This window comes from Symphodus melops (genome assembly GCF_947650265.1).
Source record: "Symphodus melops genome assembly, chromosome: 17".
NCBI classification, from domain to species: Eukaryota; Metazoa; Chordata; class Actinopteri; order Labriformes; family Labridae; genus Symphodus; species Symphodus melops.
In genome coordinates this window covers 10,972,259-10,999,758 of record NC_136707.1, presented here as the reverse complement: position 1 = coordinate 10,999,758, position 27,500 = coordinate 10,972,259, and the positions used below count along the sequence as shown (strand labels likewise).

Here is a 27,500-nt window from a genome sequence, read left to right as displayed (position 1 = left end):
ATTATGTAAAGTTTATAAAGATTTCAATGTAAGAATGTCAACGTCATGTTGGTGATAAAGGGGAAGTCATGGGGTAAGTGTTTATTTTTTTTGGAAGGCTATTTACCAGATGGATTGTAATATTTTACACAGAGTAAGGTAAAAGTCGGACCTTTATGTAATGCTAATTAGAACTCAATACTATTAAGTTTCATGAAAAAAAACAAACTCTTTAAAGTCTGTCATCTCAAATATCGACAAAAGTGGAAAAAAATTAGAATTTATCAGTTGGTTCACAAATTGGTTTGCTTTTGCCCCTTTACATAGCAATGCCATTTTTACCACCCTTCAGTTTAGAGACCACTGGGAGAGCCGCACATTTAGCTTTTGAATTGTTTTTTTATTTTTTATAATAAAGTAAGAAGTAGGTCACAAAGCAGAGTAGTAGGGGTCGTGCCAGGGACTTGGTGTTAAGTTCCATGAATATCCTAGATATTTATACTGCATCTCTTTTTTTCCCCCAGCATTCTCTAAATATATAATAATCCAAAATCCAGGCACAGCTCATGTTCAGGATTCAATCAAGTGTCTTGTCTCATCTCTTGTTCAACATATTTCATTTTTATTTATCAACACTGACAGACAGGAACTGTTTCAGACAAACATGGTGGCATCATCTAAAGAACAGAACTAGGCAGAGAAGGAAATTGGTTTTAGGTCGGCTTTTCCACTGTCAGATTGTCCCGCTCACACTATTTGGCACCACTTCATACATTGTCATACATCCACTATAACAACACATGAAAGAAGTCAAGCTAAGTCAAGCCAAGGGTTGTTGTTTGGAATACAGTGCGTAATGTGAGTAAAAGCAGATCTGATATCCAAAAATAAACCAAAAATACATTTTTAACCTCTTCCCATTTGTTTCCAGTTCCGTGTCCTGCAGCACATACATGAGCACAAGTTTATACCTGATCTAGACGAAGGGTACGTGTCCTTATACTTTTATCGGCTGTTTCTGAAGTGTTTACAGAGAAAAGGTTACAAGTTGTTACAGGACAGCTTGCCATTGTTCCAGTTAGCTTTCCACCCTGAGCATAAAAAAAAGTCCAACTAGAAATGCAAGTAAATTAAATTGTGTCTGGGCACCTCCATGAAATACTGACCCTGAGGCACATCAATACAAGGCATTTGAAAAGCCAACAGCATCTCTGTACATTTGGGCAGGCTGATATGCCCTAAAACCATGCACACTACTGCGATATGAACCAGTCTTGGATTTGGAAAAACAAGTGATGAAGTGTGGAGTAAGGTAACCTGTTTAATTTCTCGGTTTACATTCGGTTCTTCTTGCCAAAACATGTTATTTGAGGTCCGACAAACATGCTGGGTGCAGGCATTTTGCCTGCAAAGTTGGTTTGAAACTCATGCCACACAAACTGAAATGTGTGTGGGGTGTGCTCTTCAGTCTTTCAACTAGCACAGCTCTTAACACCTAAACAAGGCACTAAACCCTCTCACCTGCTTCAGCACAGCTGCTCGGAGGCCACAAGTGGAAAAACTGTTTTGAAGGTAAACTCAAAAAGGGAAATTCAAATCATGGGGAGAAAAAAAAGCTGTTTGAAATAAAAAGAATAATCGTGAGATAATACTTGAAAGGTGTCCTGAAGGAAGGCATTAGTCTGTCTACAAACTGTAACAAACACTGTTGAGAGCTACGATCCCTCACACAATACATCAGTACGTCTGTTCTGCAATCACTTGCAAAATACTCTTTTAATAAACACGTATTCTGCTTACTCAGAGCAGGCAGGAGGGACGGGTAGACAGAGGCGGTGATAGTCAGCTACAGCACAACACATCTGAAGCCTTTTAAAGGCAATCGCAGCAAGTTTACAAGTACAAACAAGGCAAAGTGATCACTTTACTGTGTTTAGTATTCAATCCCAAAGTGACCTGGAGTTGATTTAGTGATAGAAAAGCAATCACACAGCTTTCACTGTTTTGACATAGAGATACAACCGTAATGGAAACACTAATGCTCACCATTTCAAGAACTTTGTTTCGGTCCAAAAGGACCTTATTACAAATAAATTTGAACTTATACTTTGGATCTTCAAAAACAACCTTGCATTAAAACGTAAACCCTACACTTTGAGGTTTTCTCCCTTCTTCATTTTGATTATGTCATAAACATTTTTTCATTTAAGCACTATGCTGTTTTGCTCCCATTAGTCACTAAAAATCTAACACCACTACCTTCCTGTAGGTCAGAGCCTCGCTCAGATTAATATGCTCTAACCAGGGGGATTTGTTAATAGCAGATTGGTTAACGCGAAACCCATTTTGAGAGTAAAAACTAATTTCAAAGGCATGTTAATCTATAAACACTTTGTAAACACTGAACCAGTGGCTTTTGTCTAATCTTATCTTTGAAGCTCTACTATCAAGCTACCTTCTTGTGACTTGCTTCTGTGTACAACAAGTGATTTAAATATAGCAGAACTGCTTTATTCACATTTGTTAAAGTTTTGTGGGAGGATATACAAAATAGTTCTAATATATGAACAAGACTCAGACTCTACAGCCACTCTAATGGCTCTATTAAGACTGTACTTTAATAGTGTGTTGAGTTAAATGTTATTGTCGTGCTACGAAGCTCAAAATATCAATGTTAACATGCTAGCATGTGTAAGAAGCATTCTAATTAAAGTTGTTAGCATGCTAAAACGTTGCTAAGTAGCACTAAGTACACATACCCTTTAAACACTGTAGGTAATCTGAATGCTATCAGCTTGCTTGTAAACATAATTATTTCATCAATTGAATGTTCAACTTAAAAAAAACAAAAAAAACAGCTAAAACCATTTATCCTCTGGAGAAAAAGCATGTTCGTAAAAAAAAGAATGAGGCAACCTGTCCAAAGGTTTAAAATTCATTTTAGTCCAAAATCACTTAGGAATTGATCAAATTGAACCCCAAGCTTGGCTTGAATAAAGACAGATTTTAACACAAGCAATTACTAATTACTTTTTCTTTTTTTGGTGTAAAAATAAGTAGCTCTATATCTCCAAACTGCACTCCTCTCAGACCTTTAACAATAATCGGGGGTACGATTCAAACTCAAGAACAATTCATATTCAATTCAGGGACTATAATTTAGTAGCCTCTTTTTTAAGATTCAGTTTTATCAATGAAATGCAACTTAGACAGAGCTTGCCAGCAAGCTGTATTATCCTGATTAACATACAGTATGCAACTCATTATAATCCCAACGTTAAAGGTTTACACAGCATCATTCATCATTTACCCTTTGCAAGCCTTTCTTGTGTGTGATCACTCTCCTCGTGAGCATTTCACCAACCTTTAGAAATATTACCCACACAGTTGGTATTTATCAAATAGTCATCATCAATCATTCGTCCATTCCCTTCAAAGTAAAGACACAACATCTGTATTATCCTTTTTTTAAACTTTCAAGAAACATCTGAAGTAGTTGACTCAAATTCATCCCTCGATATTACATTTCAAGATTTGACCAAAACAAAAATACACGTAACTTGTTTCTATGATTACTCTTGAGCACAAGCACTTTTAGGACATTCCAAATTTTTAAAATCCACTTCAATGTCTAATTTATAAGTAGAAGTCACTTTATTTCAAAACAAATTTAAGAAAAATGTTCCGGTGGCTGAACCCAATTCATCTCCAGAGGATTTCTCCAGTTTCTGTAAGTTAACTGAGCTTCCTGACGAGCAACAATGTTGAATAAAACCAAAATTTGGACTTTTTGTCAGGCATGTAAATGAAGTCTATTTTCTATAGTCATTATAGTATTGGCACTCGGACCTTCTACTCTTCTCCTAAAGCAAGAGTAGTGAGGTGTGTTTATATGCACACAACTTCCTGAATAACACTGTTGCAGAGATTCATATGCGGGTATAAACATTTCTCGGAGGCAAAACTTTCCTAATACTGTATGTAAGAATAATAAAGCTTCACTAGCTGAGAGAAAAAAGGAAACACACTGATCAAGTTATCAGTAAGAAAATACAGCTGGCATGTTCTTAACTTTTCTTTTCCCACATTTTTATTCATAAGTGAATTTAACAATTTTGGGAATCAGTGAGTTTGATTTGTGTATAAAGATTGATATGAGTTAACTTGATAGTTAAGTGGCTTATATTAGCCTGTTTGGAACTGTTTTGCCATTAATAATTTATAAACCAAGCTGCACTCATGCTGGTTTAGCTCAGTTGGTAGAGTGAGCACACCATGCACATAAGCCACAGTTCTTGTCGCATTGGTCCTTTAACAGATGATTTGGGCCTGTATTATTATGAACATTTCCATCTGATATATTAAAGAATTTCCTCCTCTATTATATCAATATATTATTTAAAATTCCAGAAATTGACAGGTCTTTTTGGCAATTGTTTATGAGTTAATGCTTCAAAGAGTGACATCATTTCATTAGAAATTATGCCTCAGAGGAATGTTTGAACGTCTGAGACTCCAATGTTGACCTCTAGTACATATCAGCTGTGAATATAAACTGAGTTTTTCATTTTAGCCTGAGCTTATTAAACTATGCAATAAGTGCAGGTGGAGGCTGAACTCAAACAGCCTCCGGAACCACTTTATTCAAATTTAGTTTCTGTGACCCTGGACAAGGATAGATGCTAAAAACTCCACACCAACTCAATTACATGACCATCCTGAGTGCATGTAAACTGCCGCACACACTGAAAACTGTGACAAATATACACAATTTGACGCTCTTTAAGCACATTATAGACTATTCACACCCTGTTTGCCATTGATAATACTAGAAAAGAGATGAAACAGACCAAATCTGGACTACTAAACCAGTTCAACCCCTCTACAGCAGGATATCTCCTTCACTCATAGAACTGCCTTACTTACAGATATCTGACCTACTTAATTGCTAAAGCCATTTTAAGCCATTTTAAATACATGTATAGAATATATACAAACAATACGCCACTACAGTTCAGACCTGAAATGCAAATTCTGACGGATTCCTGCCATCTTGCAGAAAGTAGGCTAGAAAACACAAACCAAAGGCTGGGGTGGGCGATCTGCTTTTTGTACTGGTTGTGTCGCTGATCACAAATTTGTTGGCCATTGTGTATCACAGCTTTTATTACTTAACTTTCAGCACGTGGTGGCTATTTCCTTTTCCCAAGTTTGTTTTTTTGTTATTTTGAAGTGGAAATGAGCTGGCCATTTCTCCTATCAGTTTTGTTTTCAAATGATGAACAATGTATGGCACAACAGGCAGCTGTTAGTCCTCTTTATGACAATCTGGTCCAGTCCCAAACAAGAAAAGGAATGGTTCAGCAACCTCTTAGTTCAAATGAAGTATAGCGTCAAGCACATGACCTTTGTTCTTTCTCCTTTGTTCTGATGTGTTCTGCATGTATTCCTTTCTTGACTCAATAAAGCACTTTGTGACAAGCCTGTTAATAAAAAAAGCGCTTTTGTATAATCCATAGTAGAATCCTGGTATCATACTGTTATTAAAGAGAGGAGAAGCCAAAGAGAGCGACAACAAATAAAGCACAGGTTGTTGTTCAATATAGCTTCCGTGTTGATTGCCAAGCCAGTTGCCAGGAAGACAAAAAATGAGGATTCTGAGTATAACAGGAGGTGCATTCTGGGATTGGTTATTGAATGACAGAGCTGTAAGCCGTTGGCAGATGCCAGATGAGAGGTTGCTTCCTTTCTGTGTGTATGTCGCCCTCCGTGTCCTCTTTTTCATCCTTATTCTTACTTCCACGCTACCTGTCTGTGCAGGAGAACAGTTCATTGGAATAAATTACAGCACGAGTCAGAATAAAGGCAGAGCTCCTCCTTTTTCTGTCGAAGACAAGAGGGAGGAACAAGCAGCAGTCTAGGAGGAATTGGTGGTCTTCAAAGCATCGACTTTGGTCTCCAAGTCTGTAATCTGTAGAAACATCAACACAATGGAGGATACATGAATACATTTGAACTACCCCAGGAAAAGTACCTCTTTCATTTCAGGAGATATATTTATGTTGTGAAGACGTTTTTTTTGTTTAATCCTATAACAAGAAGCTAAAACATACAGCCAAGAGAGATAATATCTGAAAGTCAACTTCAAGCTTCTGGACATGTCAATCCAGAGGGCCTTGTGTGTTTGTTGTGTAGTAGTGCAAACTTTTTTTTAATGATAAGTGATAAATATCAAAGAACTCCGTACTTTAAAAGATTTAATAACAAATCACAGGGAAATAAAAAAATACAAAACTTTTAGCTGCATTGCAAATGAAAGAGTTATTGTTGCAAATAAAGTTAGCATTATTATTGTTATTATGTTGCTTGAGGCAACTATTCGTTAAAAGATGCCCTACTGTATTCAGTCTCCAACACTTTGATTTGATTTGCGCTGCATGTTTTTTATATTTACATTTGTATAAAACTGATAGAAAGAGTAGGGGACTATAGATAGAGCCTTGGGGACCAAGACAGGTTCATCAGAGCCTCTTCAGTTTAACCAATTTTAATGCAATCCAATAAAATGTGATGTTTATAGGTTTTAAGAAAAGACCACCTAAGAAAATCTGGTTAAAAAGAAAGATTTCATTTTACTTACACACCTACAGTATTAAAAACCAAGGTAGGCTAAACAATAATGCATATTAGTGAAGGGACCTACAAAATATGCTTCCTTAAAAATAGTGTTTTATTGCATATGCAAGTGTATTCTATGAAAACTCTATTACCCATAATCCTTTGCTTGCTGTAATAACGTTCGATTTCCTCAGGAAATGTATTTTCATTTTGTTTTGAGTAGATGCACTCTAAGCCAATCAGTCTCTGGGAAAGTTGTATTTAGCCAATCAGAAATAACTATGGAGGAGAGAAGTTTACGCAGTTCCGCTGCACTCTTTAGGAGAGACAGCGCTGTGCGGTTAGCGGGATAAACTGTGTCGCCGGAAGTAAACATTATTTTGAAGTTACAAGTTGTGTGTAACACAGTAAAGGACTCGTTTATTTTCTGATGCATGCTTTCTGCGTTTGTTGTTTTCATTCGCTTTGAACACGTGTTCAGTCTGCTGTTTGCAAATTTGTTTATGTAAAAATAAAAAAGAGATTCCATATATTTGTAACTACATTTATGGTGCCAGGTTTTTCATGACCTGTCGGTACGAGGTCATGTCACCTGACAATAACATAGAGTGATAGACGTGTTCCTCTAAGTATGTCACTTTAAAACGTGGGAGTTACCTGGTCCTGCAGGTTTTCTGCCTCCTCTTTGTGTGTTGCCTCACTCTCTTCTTGAGCTCGACGCTGAGCTGTCTCTTTCTTCAGATACTCAATCTCCCTACAAACACAAACAGGCATTCAAACATTGCTGTCATTAACTTCCTGTCAACCCTTAAATATGTCTTTCCTTCTTACTTTTGCTGGTATTCTTTAATCAGTCTCTTGGCTTTGCTGTATTTCCTCTCTAGGGTTTGGTACTGACCCTGGGTTTCCTTGAGGTGTTCGTCCACAGCCTGAAAAACACAACACAACTGTCAGCATGAAACCAAATCCTTTTTAGGGAAGATTATAAAAGAACAAGTCCATTTAACGTTTTAAAAGGAATAAAAAGCTACTCTCCCACATTACCTTGCACAGGGACTGAGCCTCCATCCAGTAGCCCTCCAGTTTCTCCATCCTCTCCTTACTGTCCCGGATATTTTGCTCCAACTGAGCGCGCTCCATCCGCCAACGCAACCTGTCCTGCTCCGCATGAGCCAGCTTGAGGTAAAGGGTGAGAGTGTTGTAAGAGGAATAGGTATGTGGGAGGTAGAGGCAGTGTTAAGTCATCATTCAGCCAACAAAGGAACTGATGTAATGTTTTTTTTTTTCATTCTCCTCTGCAGTTTAAGCTGGATGTAGCAGTGTGTATCATTTCTGCAGGTAAAGAAGTGGTCTCACCTTCCGTTTAAGGAGCTGGATCTCTGCCTGGGTTACTGCATGTTTAATCTGGAGCTTTAGATACATACAGACAGAATTAAAAACAAAGATAATCCATTCCCCAACTCTCGAGCCAACCAAACAATAAAAACAGATTCACAATCAGAACAAGATTGTGTACCTCCTTGAACTTATGAGCCAGCTTCTCAGGGTCCAGCTCGACAGGGGACAACATATCCTGGTTTTCAGCCAGGTCAAAAACCTCTATTGAGTTGGGGAAAACTGGACTCATCTCCTCCTCCTCGTCTGTTGCATATTCACCTGTCTGGAAATAAGCAGAAAAGGATGGAGAAGAGAAAATGTCAGGACGATAATGAGGAGATTGATACCATTCTCTGTAAAAATGTAGGTAGAGCTTTTTGGAGCTGGTTAGTCGAGAAAAAGACTGAACAATGTTGACGAGATCCTCCTACCAGTGACACATGAGCCTTCTTTTACAAAAGAAGCTTCCTAAAAATGGTAAATGAGCTTGAGCTTGAGCTCGTCTAGTCTTTCTAGTTTTAATTCCACACCTACCCATTCACACACTGATGGAAAAGGCTGCTATGTAAAGTGACCATCAGAAGTAACTGATCCTATTCATACACACTGATCAGCAGCAGGAGCAATTCAGGGTTAAGTGTCTTGCCCAAGGACACATTGGACATGTTGCTGCAGGAGCTGGGGATTGCAAAAATAAATCTCAACATTTCACTTCACTTTCAGACCACAGTGGACCCAACATGGGTTCAGACTCGTCTGAGTCATACAAAACAGTAAACATGGCACATAGTGTGGACCAGACCACAGAATAATCGATCACAAATGAAATGGAAGAAGAAAGCTCTCGACCTCTGAAATTTAATGCAGCCACTGCCTGTCAGTATCTCCCACTAAAAGAGTTTCCAAAGTCAATAAAAGTCTGCTCATCATTTGTCTTCTTCTCCTCTTCCACGTGACAAAGTCAATTATAGCTTCATATCATGTATTTACAGTTTGAGAGCAACTAAATTGCTATTAAAAAAAAAATTGCATTAAGCACTAGACTGTAGCACAGCTTTTGATCAAACAGCATCTTCAGCTCTGGTTACACTTCTTTCCTGATGGCTAGCTCTCTGACCGCATTCACGATTGAGCTACATCAAACCTGAGTGCATGCTGCTTATACACTGTGAGTGATTATTACGTTTTAAACATGATGACTCTGACTCTGCCATCAACACTTTTCACTTCAAAAACAAAATATTTACAAGGGATTTTACATTTTCAATTGCACAATGATGGTTTCGATGTTATGAGGCCAATGGAAGCCTTAATGCTAAAGTGTTGTGGAAGGACAGAGCATGTTGGACATCAGTTTAAGCCACAAAATGTCGAGTACAATTATGCTGCAATGTTATAACAGGGAATAATTAGATTCAGCCTATTGTGATATATAAATATATAATGGCTAATATTACCATTTTATTAAAATATGAAGTATATTAACCTTACTCTTTTGCTTGCAACAACTATGACACAATTATCTCTCAGTGTTATTGGGAGAGAAAATCAGAACATAGATTAATATATGAGCGAGCGATCACAATCTCTCCTCTTCTCTGTGTCTATAGATCTTTTTTGTTCCAACTTCTTGAACAGAATCATGTTGGTGCTTCTCTGAGTCCCATGTTTTAACTGATCCACCCCACACATTGATTATTATTCTTCGTTGTTGTCGAACACAGTTTAGAAAACTTGATTAATTGAAAAACACGTTTTTGATACTAGTTTGGAGTAATTGATTTCCTCCTTTTTACATTATTTTTACTGTTAAATCCTACCAGCTCTATTCATTTTAGGACATAAATGTTTATTATTATGTGTAATAATGCAACTATTTTATTGACACGTGATCTACAAGCATTTCATCTGTTACCATCTCTTGCCACAAGGTGGAGAAGCTGTACTGAGTTTACACCACAGGCCACATGGTGGCATACAGACCGACATTTTGTCACTAACACACATCTATTCACACACACACAACAATGTCACACACCATAATTAATTGACTTGTTTGATTTGCATTTGCAGAAATACTTTAAGAGCAGATAGCTAGGATAACATTTTGGGAGTCTGTGATCGTTGAACACAAACTATCTCAAAAAGAAAAGGCCACTGTGGTCTGAGTCAAAGGATGCATGAAAGACGAGTTAAGTGTGTGATTTTATTCATCTTGCTTGTGCATGTTAATGTGGCACGTACCTCTTCATCTTCATCCATGTACTGTTTGTATCTCTGCTCCATCATATCTCTCTGCCATTTCTCCTGTTCCAGAGTCTGCTGGATCAGTTGAGCCACTTCACTCTGCTCCCCGGGCTTCTCTCGACCAATCACAAACCTGGGAAAACAAACATCATTCGTAACATATATTGAACGACAAACAATCAATCAAAAAAAAAAAAACAGAGAAATGTCAAACACAACCATAAATGGACAGAGAAGAACACATAGATTAAAAATCTCAAAACATATTTTAAATACCAAAGAGGAGGTAAATTACCAACCCAAAGCACAAGTAATATGATATGTGTAAAAAAAGTGTGTGTGTGTGTGTGTGTGTGTGTGTGTGTGTGTGTGTGTGTGTGTGTGTGTGTGTGTGTGTGTGTGTAGGTGTGTGTGTGTGTGTGTAGGTGTGTGTGTGTGTGTGTGTGTGTGTAGGTGTGTGTAGGTGTGTGTGTGTGTGTGTGTGTGTGTGTGTGTGTGTGTCAGACCTGACAGTGCCAGAGGTGTTGCGGAGGACAGAAGCAGCAAGGCTCTGAGTGACACCAACCAGGCTGGTTCCATCGACCTCCACAATCAGATCATTAACCTGGATCCTGCACACACACACACGCAGACAGAAAGAATTGCAAATGTAAACATTAACAGAGACAAAAAAAATAAAAATAAAATCACACTTCACCACTATTGAAAAGTTTTTAAAATGATTCTAACTCGTCATTATATTTTATTTTTCTATTGTAATTACTCAACAGTTTTAATTATACACCCATATAGCAGCTGATGTGTGGATTGAACTCAATTCAAAGAATCCATACATTTAATCCAGATATAAATGTGGAGCATTGTCTCTTTATAATGATCTAAAATCTACTGTTACATGTGACTGGATAATGAAAATACAAAATAAGAACCTCCTGTCAGTGCAGCTCAGTATAGGGTAAACTAATCAAACTTAGCAGGAATGAATTAGCTAATCCCCAATTCCATAATTCCCTCCTTAAATTGGGCTTTTGTCGACAAGCTGCTCATAATGTGTGAACATGAGGAAACATGAGGATTTAATGATAATGGAGATTAAGGAATGAAGCTATAATTCATGGGTTGGTGCAGAGCTTGTAATTTAAATTTTTCCCATTTTCCCCAGAGATTGATGTTGGAGCAAAACACTGCAGACAATAGCAAATAGCTGTGTCTTTAAACTGGTTAACATGTTTGGGAAAGTTGAACATTTACATATGTATTTTTATGACAAACTTGGCCAAATGCTCAAAACACTATTGTGTAATACAGAAATAAACCCTTGCAGTGCTGTGCAGTGCAGTAATAATGGCTCTTCTATTTCCTCCTGAAGCAAGATGCACCCATTCATTTTTATGGTATGGAGCACGGCAGGGTCTACTGTACGTGCATGTACAGTAGACCCTGCATGCATGCATGTTATTGTTCAATCAATGAAGGAGAAGACATACAGCTAAGCCTTGAATGAGCTTGATTAAATAAAGAAAAGTGAAGTGTTGAGAGTCACACCAGAGATGTGCAGTCAGGGGAGGCAAAATTAAAACACAAATAATGATAAGGTAAAATAAACATTAATATTTGTCTACTGATCTGTGCTATAAATGTAATTTTTGTATGATTTCAAACATTTTAATTCTTTTTTTATGATCAATATCACTGAATTTGAAATAATTCCTCCCTGGGAGACATGCAACAAGCTGAGCCTCATCTCAGATTGTGGAATCCCTCATAACTGGGTTCAACGTATGCCTTTTGCTTCCTTACTGTTTGTCACAAGTGTTACGTTTGTAGACATTTGAATTATACTTCCTCACTGTCCATAGAATAGGTAATGTTTAGTCTTGCTGATTTGACCTGAAACCGCACTAAAAAAAAGCTTGAGGCCAGTACCTCTGCCTCAACTGAGGGGGGCGTGCGTCTCGTTGCATGAGGCTCAAAGGCCAAGCGTTTATGCTGATGTTGCTCCTCTTCCATACAGAATGAAGTTCACTACTGAAGTTTGAGTATGTTTATTTTAAAAATTCGCTCTAAATGCAAAAATGGGAGATGAAGATTTTATATCGAAGCTAACGGATTTCTCAAAAGTGGATTTTCAATCAAAACATGAAGTAATAAAAGAATGATAGACGAATGGACTTTGTTTAGAGGTAAATTGGTGAGACTATGAATACGCCGCCTACTTTTATTTTTATTGACTGATTGAGTATATTTTTGGAATTGTAATTGCAAATTAAGAAAACACGGAGGGTGCAGCGCGAGGTGCTTTCTAAAACCCTCAATGTGTGTTTAAATAATGCTGATATGAGATATGAAACACATAGTTGATGTGCAAGCTGCCAATAGAAAGGTGAATTTAAGCTAATCTATAAATAGGTTCATATTTATAAATTAAAGTCAGCCACGAACCTCACCGCAAGTCAGCGTGACACAAGCTGTTGGTTTTTGTCTTATCGGCACATTTTTTGACAGCAAACAGGAAACAGAGCATGAGCACTTCCACAAACATACCTGCCATCTCTCTGTGCAGCTCCATTCTCTGTGACAGTCTTAACAAAGATCCCCAGTTTCTCCAGTCCCATATCAGCTCCTGCGCCCATACCTATGATACTGATACCCAGACCATCACTGTCTGAGACACACACACAAACATATATTAAATACGACCAACATATTTTAGACGATCTCACAGTTGTATCTATTAAGATATTACAACAATTGTTCACTTCAATATCATTTATGCATTTTGTTATTAGAGCTATAAGATATTGACACTTTTGTTCAGTCTTGTGAATTATGTGTTGAAAAATGAAGCAGAAAATCAAGTTTTTTATGTTTTTACCTGCATGGCATGCTCATGGGTCACTATTTTAACTGTTAAAACAAGTGGTGAGAGCAGCCATCACGGATGGTTTCGTGTTCCAGTCCGTTACCTCCACAATTACTAGCTGCTAATAAGGCTAATCCGTGCTAAGTTTAATCCCATAAGAAGATAATGGTGCTCCTAGCAGACAGTGAATGTCCGCTAACCGCATCTCATCAGTTATTGTGTGCATGTGTTTGAGTGTGTAGTTACATAAGGAGCTTGACTGAGTGACTCTTTATGAGTGTAAAGAGATGTGAGTGTCTTCTCTTGTGTGTCCATACCTTTCTCCAGCTCTACAGGAAATAGGTCAAGTTTCTCTACTCTCTTCTCCAACTCGTACTCAGCTGACGCTGCCATGGGGTCAACGTCGTCGTTACGCCGGTCATAGTCTTCATTTGAGTAGGTGGTAAAGACCTACAAAGGTCAGGCAAGGTGTCAGTGTGTTTTGGTCAACACTCGACTAAACAACGTTAAAATATAAATAGGAGTTTATAGTTGTGGGCTGTAAGACCCAAAAAAAAGAGCTTAAAGAAGGTAAAAGGCTCATAAATTCTTGCGACTGTACGGCCAATAAAGGAAAACATTTGTAATTATACCTTTTCATTTTCAACTGATGTCTTTGGTCAATTGTTTGCATTACATTTATTTCTATTTTGCAGCCATGAGGTTAAAAATATAAGGGACATACTACACTATATACTGTATGTAGAGTGACATGAGGTCTTGCTGTTGTCATCTTGATCATACCATCTCAGTACGTACACCAAAGCCCTTTTATAGGTGTCCTTGTAAATAATAATGTTGTACATCATTACCGTAAGTTAGCCTGACACAGTTCTCTTTAATTAAGCTGCTCTGTAATTGCTGTAGTTCAAGCTATGTTAATATGCACACCACATTAGAGCTCGGGAACATTGAGAGACGGAAAGTCTCTGTGAGTGAAGCAGCTTCTTCTCAGTCGGTAGAATTGGAATATTGAATTCTTCATTCTCCAGTAAGCACCAAAGTTGACTCATATCCCACGACAAAAATAAAGGCGAGGAGAGTATAGAAAGCAGACATCAATATAATTGTATATATCTATTCATTATCTATACAGCTTATCCCATTCGAGTTGCTGGAGCCAATTCAAGATGTCATTGGACAAGAGGTGAGCATACACTCTGAACTGGACGCCAGTCAATCATGGGCAACTTAAGAGTCACCCAGTAACGTAACCTGTATGTTTTTGGACTTTGGGAGGAAGTCAGAGTAAGCAAGCAAAGTGAGAAGATGCGAAACTCCACACAGCCGGGGATTACTGTGAGTAGACAACACTAACCACTGCACCACCGTGCAGCCAATCACCTTTCAGAGGGAAAAAATAACAACATACGTGCATCTATATGGTTTCCTTTACCCTCTCTCTATATTGTCGATTCTTTCTACCGCTCTTTATCACACCCCTCCCCCCTCTATGAAAGGTCAGCAGCATCTGCCTCCCCGGTGACTATCTCTGGGATCACGTGGCTTTGTTTCCATGGCAACTACAGGCTTGCCCAGTATGAGTTTGGCACTGGTACTTATTCACTTTACTCACTGTCCCAGTCTGGCAAATATGATAATAGACGTGTGGGTCTGTGTGTGCGTGTGCATCGGTGTGTATGTGTTGTTTTTGTTCGGTATGAAAGCAAGACAACATACAGATAGAGACTTATAGCCACAGGCCTTTGTGTGTAGGTGGTGCATGTAACTGTATTATCTGCATTTCCATGAATGTTGAAGCCTGACGTACACATATACACACACACACACACACACACACACACGGGTCAAGGGGTGTGATTGTTAAACTGTTTCCTGTAGTCACATTTCCTTCCTGTTGAGTAACTTGAAAGCTGAGTGTGTACACAAAGCATTAGAGTGATCCCTCAACACATCTTGAACACACGAATATGCCAAAAAGTACATTCCTAGACTTCTTTTTACAATAAATCTTTTCGATTAAAAAAAGGTTTGACATGATATCGTGAGATTTACTAGAGTAAACCACCACAAAAAAAAAACCCAGTACAAAATGTTAAGTGAAACACCAGCTCTGATTTGGCAGCACAACAAACACTTAATTAAAAATGTGAAATCTGAAAGATTATCAATGAATAGGACTCAACGTGGCAAGCAGATACAGACATTGAACAGTGACATTTTACAGTGAAGTATTTACAAGAAAGCGTAGGCCCGGATGAAATCTCATGTATGATGTAATCTAAAGTATAAACATTCAAAAGTCAGAAATTGACAACTGAAGCTTGAAATTCCTTTTCTTGGCTTGATCATGAATCTGAAAGTACAGCCCATGCATGTGACTTTTTATGGAAAGTTGAGCTCTTTTATTGTTTGGACACAACTGATCACATACCTGTCTCTTTGACACTGCAAGTTGAGCATCTTACTGAGCTCACCTGTGATAACAGCCATGAGCAAAGATGAAAATGATATTGGTCAAGTCTCACTAAAGAAGGTTTCTGGATTTTTGAAAATTATTAAAAACATTTGAATACCACTTGATGCTGTTGTGTGTTCTCTGTGCTGCATCTTGAAAAACAGATTGAAAATAAATTGTGAATTAACTTCACCCTTTATCTTGCATAACACACACCCCAGTTACCTGTTTATTGTGTGTGTGCGCGCACAAGACCATAATTGTGTGTGTGTACTTAAATGGAAAAGAAACACACCCTATCACATTCCAACTGCTTTTTGCCTGGGTACAGAGGTGGCTGTGTACATAACGTACTACACACAAATCCAGTGTGTGTTGGTAAAGGAAGTTAAGGAAAACATCTATTGGCTCATGAATAAAACATCATTCTCTTTTAACACTGGGCTGTGTAACCATTATGTGTGACTAGTGATACTTCAGAGCAGTCTATGTCGAAAACAACCTGGACTGTTTGAAAGCTGTCTGAACCTTGCTATTTTCATTCTTAAACTATGAATAATGATTTCCTCACATCACAAGCCAACCCCAAATCTCAGTTCAGCCTTATAATTGACAGCGATGACTGCGAACTGTGATTGAAAGGAAAATAAAACTCTAAAATCAATGCTTTTAGGCATTTTTGCGTTCCTCGTGAGAATGGTTGGATCCTCTAAAAAGAAGAGACAAATAAAAAAGTGTTTAAAGTTCAATGTTGGGCGCCTTTGCAAAACGTACTGTCAGCAGTATTCGAAACAGCTGAATCCTTGTGATCAAAAATTAGAGGAACCAAGTTATACGCTTGATATCTTTTAACTTGTCTCTATCTTTTGAATACGCCTCTTTAAATGTTTCAGAAAGGCTACAGTATGATTCTTGGAGGTGTTTGTTGTTTACAAGAGCAAGGTCAGGCTATGCATGTGGCAGAATATGTTTCCTTCTGCTGTTTTTTCTTCTGCTATCCTGCTTTGCTGCTGTAACACTGTGAATTCGCGAGATGAGTAAAGGATTATCTTATCTTATCTTAGTGTGCCTACATCAGTCAGAAATGGCATGAAAAGTGCAACTGTGGTGTTTTGTGTGTTTATGATTATATGATACCTACTGATTTAAAGGACAGGTGTTTTTTTTGCTCTACAGTCGCAGGTGCTACACTAGGCAACTCACCAGTGTCACTTTGTAGTAAACAAGGCTGCCTCAGGCCACAGCTCCACTTTTAGCTGCACTGTGGCTAAAGAGGTCAGCGGTTAAATGATTTAAGATCCAAGACAATGTAAAGAATCTCTTTTTGACTTGATGCCTGTCCGAAAATAAAACATGTTCCTCTTTATAAACCTCTATTACCTGCATAAGAGGATACGACCGGGCATGAGATGTGATTAACAGTGCACAATGTCCTTTACGTAACTTTTGCCCTGCCTAAATTCTGCCTGAGCACACTTTCGTCTCAACACTGTTCTCTCAAACTTCCTGCTCCTGACTCTTCTGCGACAGGTTTATCATCATAACAAACTCTCTGGTAGACTTTTCATCGCTTCTCTTGCTGAGAAAAGTATGTTGTTGATGTCACACCATTACCTGTTGAGGCATGTTTAACAATTCACAGAGCTGAACCAGCTGACTGTGAGAAGGGACTTGAGTAAGTTAGAACTGAGTACTCCAGTAGAAAAAAGAGCTTCTGTTGAATGAAGATACTATGTTCAGACACACACACACACACACACACACACACACACACACACAAACACAGAGAGCTCGATTCAGCAGGAAATACTGTGGCGAAATCCAACAGAGAAAATCCCCAGAGCAACCCGTGTGTGATGTTCAACGAGGAGGAAGTCAGCCAGTCTTTCAAATCCTTTCAACACTCTCTTAATATCTTCTCCTTTTTTCAAATATCGTGCACATTGCAGAACACTAGTTTGCACGTCATTATAGCTGCATTATTCGATTGAACAAATACGAAAGAAAAACTGCTTTTTAGTAACCCTGTCGAAGGTTTTTGTTTTCATTTGGCCCTGATTTCCTCAACATCACCTGAGGAAAAAAATGTCTGGTCGTTCAGCAGCTCCTCTCAATCCACAGTAATGAACACTGGGTTGGTCAAAACTCTGTCCCTAAAAGCAGCAGCCTTGTGAAAAGCAGAAGAGCGGACCAGAACAGATACCACCTTGGCCAGAAACAATAACGATGAAAGATTCTAAAACATCCCACATCACATTATACAGAATGACTTTTTTAAACTTTAACTTTATTTGTAAAGGGACCGTGGACAATGTTAAACATAAATGTTGCCATTTGATGTATTGCACCAGAGTTAGCTCAGAGCTAGTTTACATCTGCAGTCCCTTATTGTCTACATGCTCATACATGGTTCGCTTCTTTTCCTCTATTATTAATTGCAGTACTTCAGTTGAATAGTGTATTTCTGTATCACTCAAGAATTACAAAAAAAGCAACAGGACATTTACTTTGGTTTAAATGACATAGCATTCAATGAAAAACAGCCCTCGCTGAATATTGAAACGAGACAGGAGCTGCCTCAAGTGGAGGCTTCGTTCTGTATTCCAATAAAGCTGTACTGACTCGGGCCTTGTATTTTAGACACCATACGCTACCTGCAGAGATTTCAATGTCGTAAATTGTCACAGATTTCATCTGCATTTTAAGTGGCCGTCAATTTTTACATTTAAAGAATGTGATGAACTGTTTTAAATTGCAATAATCGCAGTACCATTTAGCAATAAGTAAGGTTACCTGCTTTTTGTAAAGTGTCTCGAGATAACACTTGTCATGAATTGACGCTATACAAATAAAGATTGATTGATTGATTGATTGATTACTGTTTTGGATGATGTTTAGCTGTGATAAATCATCTGTTTTATGTTATCTAATTCTTTAATTATCTTTAGACCGGTAGACTAGTCAATTGAAGTTTCTGTTTAATCATCGGTGAAATTAATTGCTAGAAGCAGTCCTAGTTTTAACTCAGCAGCAACGCTTTTAAGCAACTATGCAATATGTTATGCCACAACATATATTTGTTGATATGAATGCTGTCCAAAAAGGAAAGTATTAACATAGTATTATTTACCTTGATTGGCCCAGTGCTGAATTGAATCTTCCTATTGGGTGGTGGGGGCTCCTCTTCCTCAGGCAGGCCTGGCATTTCAGAGCAGCTGGTCTCTGGATGAAACGCCTCTTCATCTTCTTCATCCTCCTCATCATCTAGCTGGCTGCCCCCAGAGTCCTCCTCCCCAAGCCCACTGTAGGCACTGATATCTACCAGATCCCCCTCTGAGTAATCGTCCTTCCTCGAGCCATCGTCATCGTTTTCCTCCTCCTCTTCCTCACCTCTCCTCTCAGAGTCTACATCTTTCTCCTCTGAGGAGGTAGAGGAACCTGGAGGCTCTTTTTCTCCATTTTCCAGTGAGGCATGAATCTCAGCCTGCACAAGTCTGGCTCCAGCCTCGGAACTCCCCCTGGGTCCATCCTGCTCATCAGTCTGTAGCCCCCGATCAGGGGCAACCACTGTACTTGATCCCCTGGCTTCAGTCCCTGTTGGCTGGGCCTCCGACTCTGGTTTGACCTCTGAGGATGTTGAAGAGGAAGAAAAAGCCACAGAGGTTGATGAGGAATGAGAAGAGTTGGAAGGCTGGTCTCCTGACTGTCCTAACCTCTCCTTCTCCTCACTAGCGACACTCCTCTGTATAGACCCTGCTGACTCCGGAGGCTCTGCTGTCAGGGTGCTCTCAACTCTTTCTGCTACTTCCTTATGGTCCTCTTTACCAGGAGGGGACACTTTTCCCTGAGGATGGGGAGAAAGAAGAGATCATCTTAACATTGAATCAATTTATAGTATGAAGTGTAGACTGTTATACCATTTTGGCCTGACTCGACTGTTATAAAAAGTTGGATATAGCCTCTGTGAGGTAACCATATGGGCTGTTAGTGGTAGAGGTGACCAGAGATGGACTGGTAAAAAGAGTCTGAGAGAATTTAAGGGCAATTATATGCTTGGTTATTAGCAAACAATAGCTTGGTTAGCAAGGTGCATTAGTAATTCATGGTTACTATAATATTCAATTCATTTCAGAATACCAAGGTCGCTACGTTACGGTCTGTTTACTAAAACTGGACCATAAGTTAAAATTGAACACCATGCCATATTTTACTCAACCCAATCAAATGTGAGCATGTATAGCACATACATTTAAACTCTATTTGAAACTTGCAAAAAAGATCATCATCTCATTAAGATTTTTTTTTTCTTAGGTAACAAATTAAAAGAGAAGTGTACAGTTCAATTCTCATAGACTTGTATCCAAATCGGTCCTCTTTTGCAACCACTCGATGCAGCCCCTGCAGGCGTTTCAAAGATTTTAAAATGTAAGGCACTAGTTTAACCTTTTAGACACGGAGGCAACATCAACATCTTACACACAACACGGTTTTTGAGATTTCCCCTCAACCAGCTTCCTTTAGCAGTTTGTGACTTCAGTTTTGGAAGCATATCTTTCTCACCTTCCTTGTGACAGGCTCTGCTCTAGTTGGAGGTTTGGGCTTTGGTGCTAAGGCAGGGCCCGACCGACGTTGGGGGAGGTAGAGATTGTTTTGTGGTTCGCCCTTTTCGAACACAGCACTGAGCTGACTCACAGTTGGGCTGACGGCATCTCCGGGCCCGACTGAAGCTGCGGCAGATGGAACAGCGGCGGGAACAGCAGCTGGAGGAGGTGTCGGAGCTGGGGGGTCGTCCAGTCGGTCCAAAGCCTCTGTGGAGCCGTTGAAGCGAGCCACTACATCTAGACGGCTGTCCTGAAAGCCTGACGCACGCTCCTTCTTCAGCAAGATCCTGTTGGTGGCAGCCTGCTTCTCCTGTTTGAGGCAACACTTGGTGAATCAGATTCTCCCGAATCAGAAGTCATCATTAAGTAAGATCAAGAAAATTCTTACCTGAAGAGTTCGCTGTTCAAAGATCCTTCTGGTCTCCTGGAGCTTTGATAATCCGACAGAGACACCACCGTCCCCGCCTGATTTAGGGTCAAAACGGTTGACTCTCTCTGAGACTGTGGCCCCAAGTTTAAGCAGGGCGCTGTGGTCAACATTCTCATTGAGGCTGGATGCCCTTGGCAAGGACAGTTTCACCGTTTGGTCTTTACCTGCCAACAAAAACAGTTAATTGAGAAGAAGGTTGGATTTGAAATGATACATGTTGCTAATAATGTGCTAGCTCCTTGGTTAAATGAATTACCAATCACTTTGGCTCCATCCTCCTCATCACCAGGGGACTGCATCTGCATGAACATGTTTTTGATGCGGTGAACATTTGATCCATATCTCTGGCCCCTCCCTGTTGGGCGGGGCAAAAGGGCAGGCTTTGAGGCAGGTCCAGAGCCTCCATTGGCGGCATTGTTGAGGTGGTCAGTGGCCTTCTTGAGCGCTGCTAGCCCTGCTTCATATGCATTGCGATGGGGTGAGGGACTCCGCAGGTTGGAGCTTCCCCCACTGCTCCCACTGGAGGCCCCATTGCCCCCTGTGGTTGTTGGGGGTTCAGTCTTCATCATGTTTGATAAATCAAATAACCCCCGTTGAACAGCAGGCTAGCAGGGACGAGGACAGCAGCATCCTGAAGCTGTAGGACATTCACCTCCTGAATCACACAAAGAGAGACCAAACACAATGAGTGTTTATATATTCATGATGTTTCACTTTCTTACATATTGAAAAAAAGAAATACCCAAGAGAAGTCATTGCAACTGATAATGTGGTCATCACACTTCTGATATGATAAACGGTAAATGGACTTGAGCTTGTATCGCGCTTTTCTAGTCTTCTGACTACTCAAAGCGCTTTTACACCGCATGTCACATCTACCCATTCACACACTGTTGGCTGGTTGCTATGTATATTGACAGTCAATCAGAAGTAACTAATCCCTTTCATACACCCCAGGCGCAGCAATTTGGGGTTAAGTGAACTGAAGTAACCTTCTTCTAATGAACTTATGATTTTGAAAACATTGAAACTAACAATATTTGAAGTTTTCAAGGTGTTTAATGTCAGTGAATAATTAAAAAAATCAATTACTCAAGTAATTTCTTAAGGACAATCACCAAACAGTCAAGCAGTCAAGCTTTTCAATATGTACATTCATTTGCTAAATATCAATATTTTGCCATCTGACTTTTCGTGTGAAGTCAAATTTGAGATAGATAATTCCCCCTATTTTCCCATTATGAATTATAATCAGATAAAATCATTGATGAAAATGAGTGTTAATTGCATCATTCTTCTTCTTCTTCTTCAAAAAAAAGATTCATCTAGACAGATGAGAAATGAGGAGAAGAAAAATCATCCTACTCAGTCAGAGGTCACAGTGACACAAACAAGAGCTTTTAGTTTAACTGAATTGTTCGTCCCCATGTCGCTCTCAACACGGACTGAAACGTCTTCTCTCTGTTCTGAGCAAGATGCCTGCTATTGACCAGGCAGCTATAGTGAGGCATGAACATTTTAATTATAACTATCACATCTCATGCCACCCCCTCACTTCTTTGATTATGGTCCAAATATGCTGAGCCAGAGGACTTGGACTGCAACTGGCAAGCACTTCCCCCAATTAAATTCTTGATTCTTTGTGATTAGATTCAACACCTGTAAACCCAGCAGATTAACAGATAAAACAGGAGAAAGAAAATGGTTCTGCTTAACTTTAATAGAAATAGCACAACAACTGCTTCACTGTGTATTTTTTAACTCCCACATGGTGCTCCTGGAGTCTCCAATATAATCAAATCAAAACGATGACGCATTGCGACCTCATCTGTCATATGTGTTTTATGTTGCTTGCTACTCTGAATGCCAAACTTACTTTGTGACAAAGTCTGTACATGAACACAGAGCACTCTCATCATGGTCCCCAGATATCAAACTGTTTGCTCATGATCACAGTCTTGATTAACCAGCTGATTGTGTTTGAACTTATCGTGCTGTCAGATCTGTTCTGCAGCAGTGTGATGTTTTCATCATCTTCTGTCTGCATCTTCTTTCAACCCCAGAAATGAAACCAAAGCGTTTTAATGACAACATATTTCAAATCTGGTGATAAAACAGTTACCATAGAGTTATAAAGGAATGGTTTTATTCATGAAAGTGTTATCTTTTTTATCTAGTTGATGTTGCCCCTTGAGCTACACCATGAACCCAAAACAAACTGCTGTTTGGTGACAGCTCTGCAATTCTGAAGCCTCCGCTCTCCTCCAGCAGCACCTCCACTCGCATTCTCACAAAGGAGTTATGAAGGAGTTATGAATTCTAATTCATAACACACCATTATGCGCAAGCGGTGGATAAAATTATCTTTTGTCTGGGCTGCAATTGCCTGTGGTCTGCATTGTTATGTTAGCAGGCTAATGTTAGCAAACTTTGGTTAACTCATAGCTTGACATTGCACATAAATCAACACAGGATGTCTTAGAGCTAAAGACACTTATCTGACATCCAGATAAGCAGTGAGTATGTTATCCATTTTCTCTAGAACATTGCACATTCTTCCTTTAAATGCATGAAAGACCAGTTGTGGTTGCTTTAACTATTAATTTATGAGCAAGTTACGATCGCTGAATTATTGTAAGGTCAAGCGTGACTTTACCTTACAAAACATAAGAGAGCAAACACTGCAGAATAAATTACATAAAAAAGACAGGTCAGCATTAAAGAAAATAAACATGCTGCTTTCTTGTTTACAATTGTGCTACCAGATAAGAAAACAGTGTTACCACAATGTATATAAAGCTAAAGCCAGCTAACAGTTAGCTTAGCTTCGAGAAAGAGCTGAAAAATGAAATACAGCAATCTTAGCTTGCCAGTCAAAAAATATTTAAGAAATAGTCTAGTGAATAGGTTTTATATAATCTCCAGTTTTTAAAATCATTTGTAAAAAAAAACAAAAAAAAAACAAGCAGTCGCAATTTGTAGACGACGAAATTATCCAGTCAACAACCACTTTAGAAAAATTTGCTCCAACAACAGAAACAAGACAAGACACAACCTCCAAAAGTAAAACACCACAGCAAAAAATGAATAAAACACAGAACAATACATTAACAATTAACAGGTTACAAAAATTTTTATGTAACTCAGACAATTACTTAATAAAATATGGACTGACCTAGAAATACATCTAATTGTTGTGGGTGTGACTGTGGGATTTGTGTGAAGAAGATTCATAGCTGAGGTGTGAAGATGCATTCTGACTATAAATACACTGTCACAACAATAAAACATGTACTTAAAGAATGCAAAGCAAACACGATGTGCAGTTTGATTTTGAAAAGCCTTAAATTGTTTTTTAGGCAAAACAACTTAAAAGTCTAAATAAACACTTTAATTCACTGACTTAACATAAAATTTAAAAAAGGCAAAAAAAACAATGAAACCAACTTAGCTCAGTCGGGTTTTACTTTAGCCAAGCAGTGCTCTGAGCTAAAGGCTAAAATTAGCCGATGGACTCAGACTAACTAGTACTACTAAGAGAAAAGTCAGGACAGTCAAAGATCATAGACGAACTTATAAAATCTAAACATTATTGCTTGTTTGTCTGCTCGTTTCCATAAGCACACAAAACTACATTCATTCAAGACAGCAGCTACTAGTTCAAACATTGTGAGAGAATATGCTCCGACATGCATCTGATTGTAAAGTGGATAAAACATGTTTGACTATGTTTCTGTTTGTATGGTGCTTCACATCCTTTTCCATAGCAACACAGACAAGCTGAGTGTTGATAGGGTGTTGTATTGTTGCAGCTGAAGTGTCCTTAGGTTTTTATAACTTACAAACTATGATAGACAATGATAATAGACACTGTTGCAAACAGTGTTCAGGAAATGGGTACTGAAAGAGAGACCTCCTGACCAAAAACACTGAGCATGATGGGACAAATGCACAAAACGACTACATTGTGTCTTGTGACACTGTCTTGTCTAAGAGTAGATCCTCACACACTGATCATGTGAACCCAAGTGAGCAAATCCACGGGAAAGCCAATAACCTTTACAAAAGCCTCCAGTTCATTCCAACACAAACTCACACACGCACACACACACACACACACACACACACACACACACACACACACACACACACACACACGATAAATCTCCTAGCCTTTTTCCTTTGATTGTTAAGAGGAATCTGATGGCTCCTGGTCTAAACAAAGGTAATGTCTGACTAGCCACTAAAGGCAACACACATTACCTGACTACAGTCTCTATCATGGATACTCTGCATGACAGAAAACGGTTTTCATTTTAGTTGCAAAAAAAAAAGAAAATAAGAAAAGTCAAACACAGTGTAAATCGATCACTATGTCTCTTCCAAGAACAAATCAACGTCTACTCCTAATCTCTTGTGGTTTGGGGTTACTTCCAAGAATCCAACCAGTTTTAATTCTTTTGTGTCTTATTAGAAGATGGGGAAATCTAAGGCATGACAGTTCTAATATTTGGAAAGGTATGACTCTTCCAAGGCAAACAACTAAAATATATATTTAAAACATGTCAGAATCCAATGCATTGTTTACCAAGTGCTGCCTTCTATCTCCCATGAGTGTTACACACACACACACACACACACACACACACACACACACACACACACACACTGTTATAGTCAGGTCGATAGTCTAAAATTAAAACCTCACAGCAACAACCACTGCCTGCCTGCACCAATAATCCTCAACACATTTTGGTAAATGAATGTTGATGTATCTATTGATGGGACATCCCTGAGCTGCCCCTCCCTTAAGAAAAGATAGGGGACACCACACACAAACAACCTGGCCTCTTGTTGTTGTTGTTTTTTTAATGACTTGTATTTAGGTGGTTCATACAACAACAAAAAATACCTTCTGTAACACGAAGGAGCGGAGCTCTGTGTAATCTGGCTCATCAGTTTTTGCTTGCGTTTGTGTATAAGCCATATGTCAACACGGTCAATAAAATGGGCACAGCAGCAGCTGATGAAGATGCTTCTCCACGCTGACATGGTAGTACAATGTCCATTCAGTCATGAGTAATAAGCCCTTAAGTCTCCTTGCCTGCACAGCATTTCTGCATCTCCGCTCGTCAATGTGCGTCACGCACACAATGTTCGACAGAAGGCACATTATGGCAAATACAATGACTCCATCTATTCACACTACAATCCCTGCATCTGTAGAGGAGACACATCGGCCTGGCCTTTTGCAATGCTTCACTCTGGCAGTCACACACTGTGCTCCTGCTGTTGCTGCTGGCTAGAGAGAGGCTTTGTTGGCACATACGACAGGCATATGCTGCTGGATGCGAACTTGGTTACAAAAAACGAAGTCTTTACTGTTACGTTGCTTCTAAATCGTTAAGTATCATAACCAAATTAAATATAAAAGCTATTTGGATCCACAACGAACCGTGTGCTTATTCGGCGTTCATGTAATACACTGATAAGCGTTAACTGGATTAAAACATCAAGTTATTTGAGGCGCCCGCTTTTGACTTCCGTTCAATAAACTAAGGCGGTTAGTGGCAAGGAGGATGGACTTTTACATCAATTAGACATCTTTTTTGAATCAGCAGGACGACGAACTCAGTGAAACCCGTAGAGATCTGTTGTGACATCTTAGTTCATGTTATTTGAAGATGTTCCCTTAACATTTAAGCACGATACAAAAAACAGCAGGATACATAAGGGGATTTCGGCGTGACGTTCATTCTGAAGATCAGTTAAACACGGCAGTCGGCTACTATTCCTGATGTTTCTTAATCAGACCACGTCTTTTAAAAAAAATGCAGACTTCACTAATGGATATATTGTTGTGTCTGTGTAATAACGTGTCATTGGCCAGTTGTGGACCCTGATGCAGACAGACAGCAGGCCCTGCTGAGTGTCTGTCTGCTGCGCTGCGACGCTTCCTTCCTGCAGCCTCTGCTTCACAGACAATCAGCAGATTTAAGCGCAGGTTCAGACCACGTTCACTCCAAACACACTACAACGTCTGTTCTCCTTTAACCGTACCTTATGTTCCAGTATGTGAAAGCAAGCTCGGTGCCCGTTACGATCCGCACTGAAGACAGTCCATTGTCCTGCTGCTGCTTGGTTCCTCCTGCAAGCGAACAGACTAAAAGCCTGCTTCCCTTCTGCTCCTCCCTCTCCTCCTCCTCCTCCTCCTCCTCCCCCTCTAAACAGTTTTACCTCCATCCCTCTTCGTCTCTCCTCCGCACCCCTACTTTCCTACATCTGTGTCCTTTTTCCTCACTCTTTCCCTGTCTTTCTTTTCCACTTTACGTCTTCATGATTTTATATTTTAGGTGCTTTTTCATTTTCTCACAACTTACCATGCAGCCGTTCATCCTCCTCCTCTAAGTTCTCCCCCCTCTATTGATGCACATCAACATTTTTAGAGTTTTAGAGATTTTTTCGAGTGGTTGCCAACTGGTCTCACAAAACACACTTCCTATGAGTCACTGTTTGAGCTGACTAGCTACCTGTTTTTGGTGCTTGTTTGACACACATGAACTGTTATGACGTTCCAGCTCTTCAAGTATAGGATAGATATTCAGCGCCCCCTGCTGACCAATATCTGCAACACACAACGTACAGCTAAAGCAACAAGGTTTCCACTGTAGTTTGATTAATGGAACAACAACAAAAAAGTGGAGAAGTAAAAGTAAATGACAATTCTATTTGAGAATCTGCAAGACAAGTTGAACGAGTAGCCGACATGTAAAATTATTTCTATAAGCGCGTTTGTGTGCGAGTGTCAGGTTAAGTTTATAATGTTATACTTATTCATCAGAATCAGCTTCATTGGCCAGGTATGTTTAACACAAAAGAAATGTAACTTCAGTAGCTTGTGTCCTCTCTGTACAATCAACAATCAAC

The 27,500-nt window shown here is 39.2% G+C and overlaps 1 protein-coding gene across 2 annotated transcripts; it reads right to left on the bottom strand.

Annotated features, from left to right (window-relative positions):
• Positions 1–579: 579 nt before the first annotated feature.
• Positions 580–27,045, bottom strand: LOC306838276 (neurabin-2-like). Of its 2 annotated transcripts, none has more exons than XM_079366371.1 (15): positions 26,634–27,045; positions 20,830–21,228; positions 20,532–20,737; positions 20,103–20,453; positions 18,673–19,386; positions 13,402–13,534; positions 12,766–12,886; positions 10,728–10,832; positions 10,219–10,354; positions 8,114–8,257; positions 7,954–8,007; positions 7,642–7,773; positions 7,429–7,526; positions 7,255–7,351; positions 580–5,950 (listed from the first exon to the last, which is right to left on the bottom strand). In XM_079366371.1, exons 2-15 carry the CDS (start codon positions 21,140–21,142, stop codon positions 5,897–5,899), a joined length of 2,658 nt encoding a protein of 885 aa, XP_079222497.1. In that variant the 5' UTR covers positions 21,143–21,228; positions 26,634–27,045; the 3' UTR covers positions 580–5,896. The 2 variants fall into 2 exon arrangements, with proteins under 2 accessions (XP_079222497.1, XP_079222498.1); XM_079366372.1 differs by having other exon boundaries at positions 20,235–20,453; positions 26,634–27,044.
• Positions 27,046–27,500: the final 455 nt, after the last annotated feature.

What these genes read in the sequence shown, in the direction of transcription:
- LOC306838276 (XM_079366371.1), bottom strand. Translation starts at nt 21,142, where the DNA reads ATGATGAAGACTGAACCCCCAACAACCACAGGGGGCAATGGGGCCTCC. An exon ending in GGATGGAGCCAAAGTGATTG is followed by an intron (nt 20,738 to 20,829) that starts GTAATTCATTTA and finishes TTTTGTTGGCAG; the next exon opens with GTAAAGACCAAACGGTGAAA. An exon ending in ACATGGATGAAGATGAAGAG is followed by an intron (nt 8,258 to 10,218) that starts GTACGTGCCACA and finishes GCTTATTTCCAG; the next exon opens with ACAGGTGAATATGCAACAGA.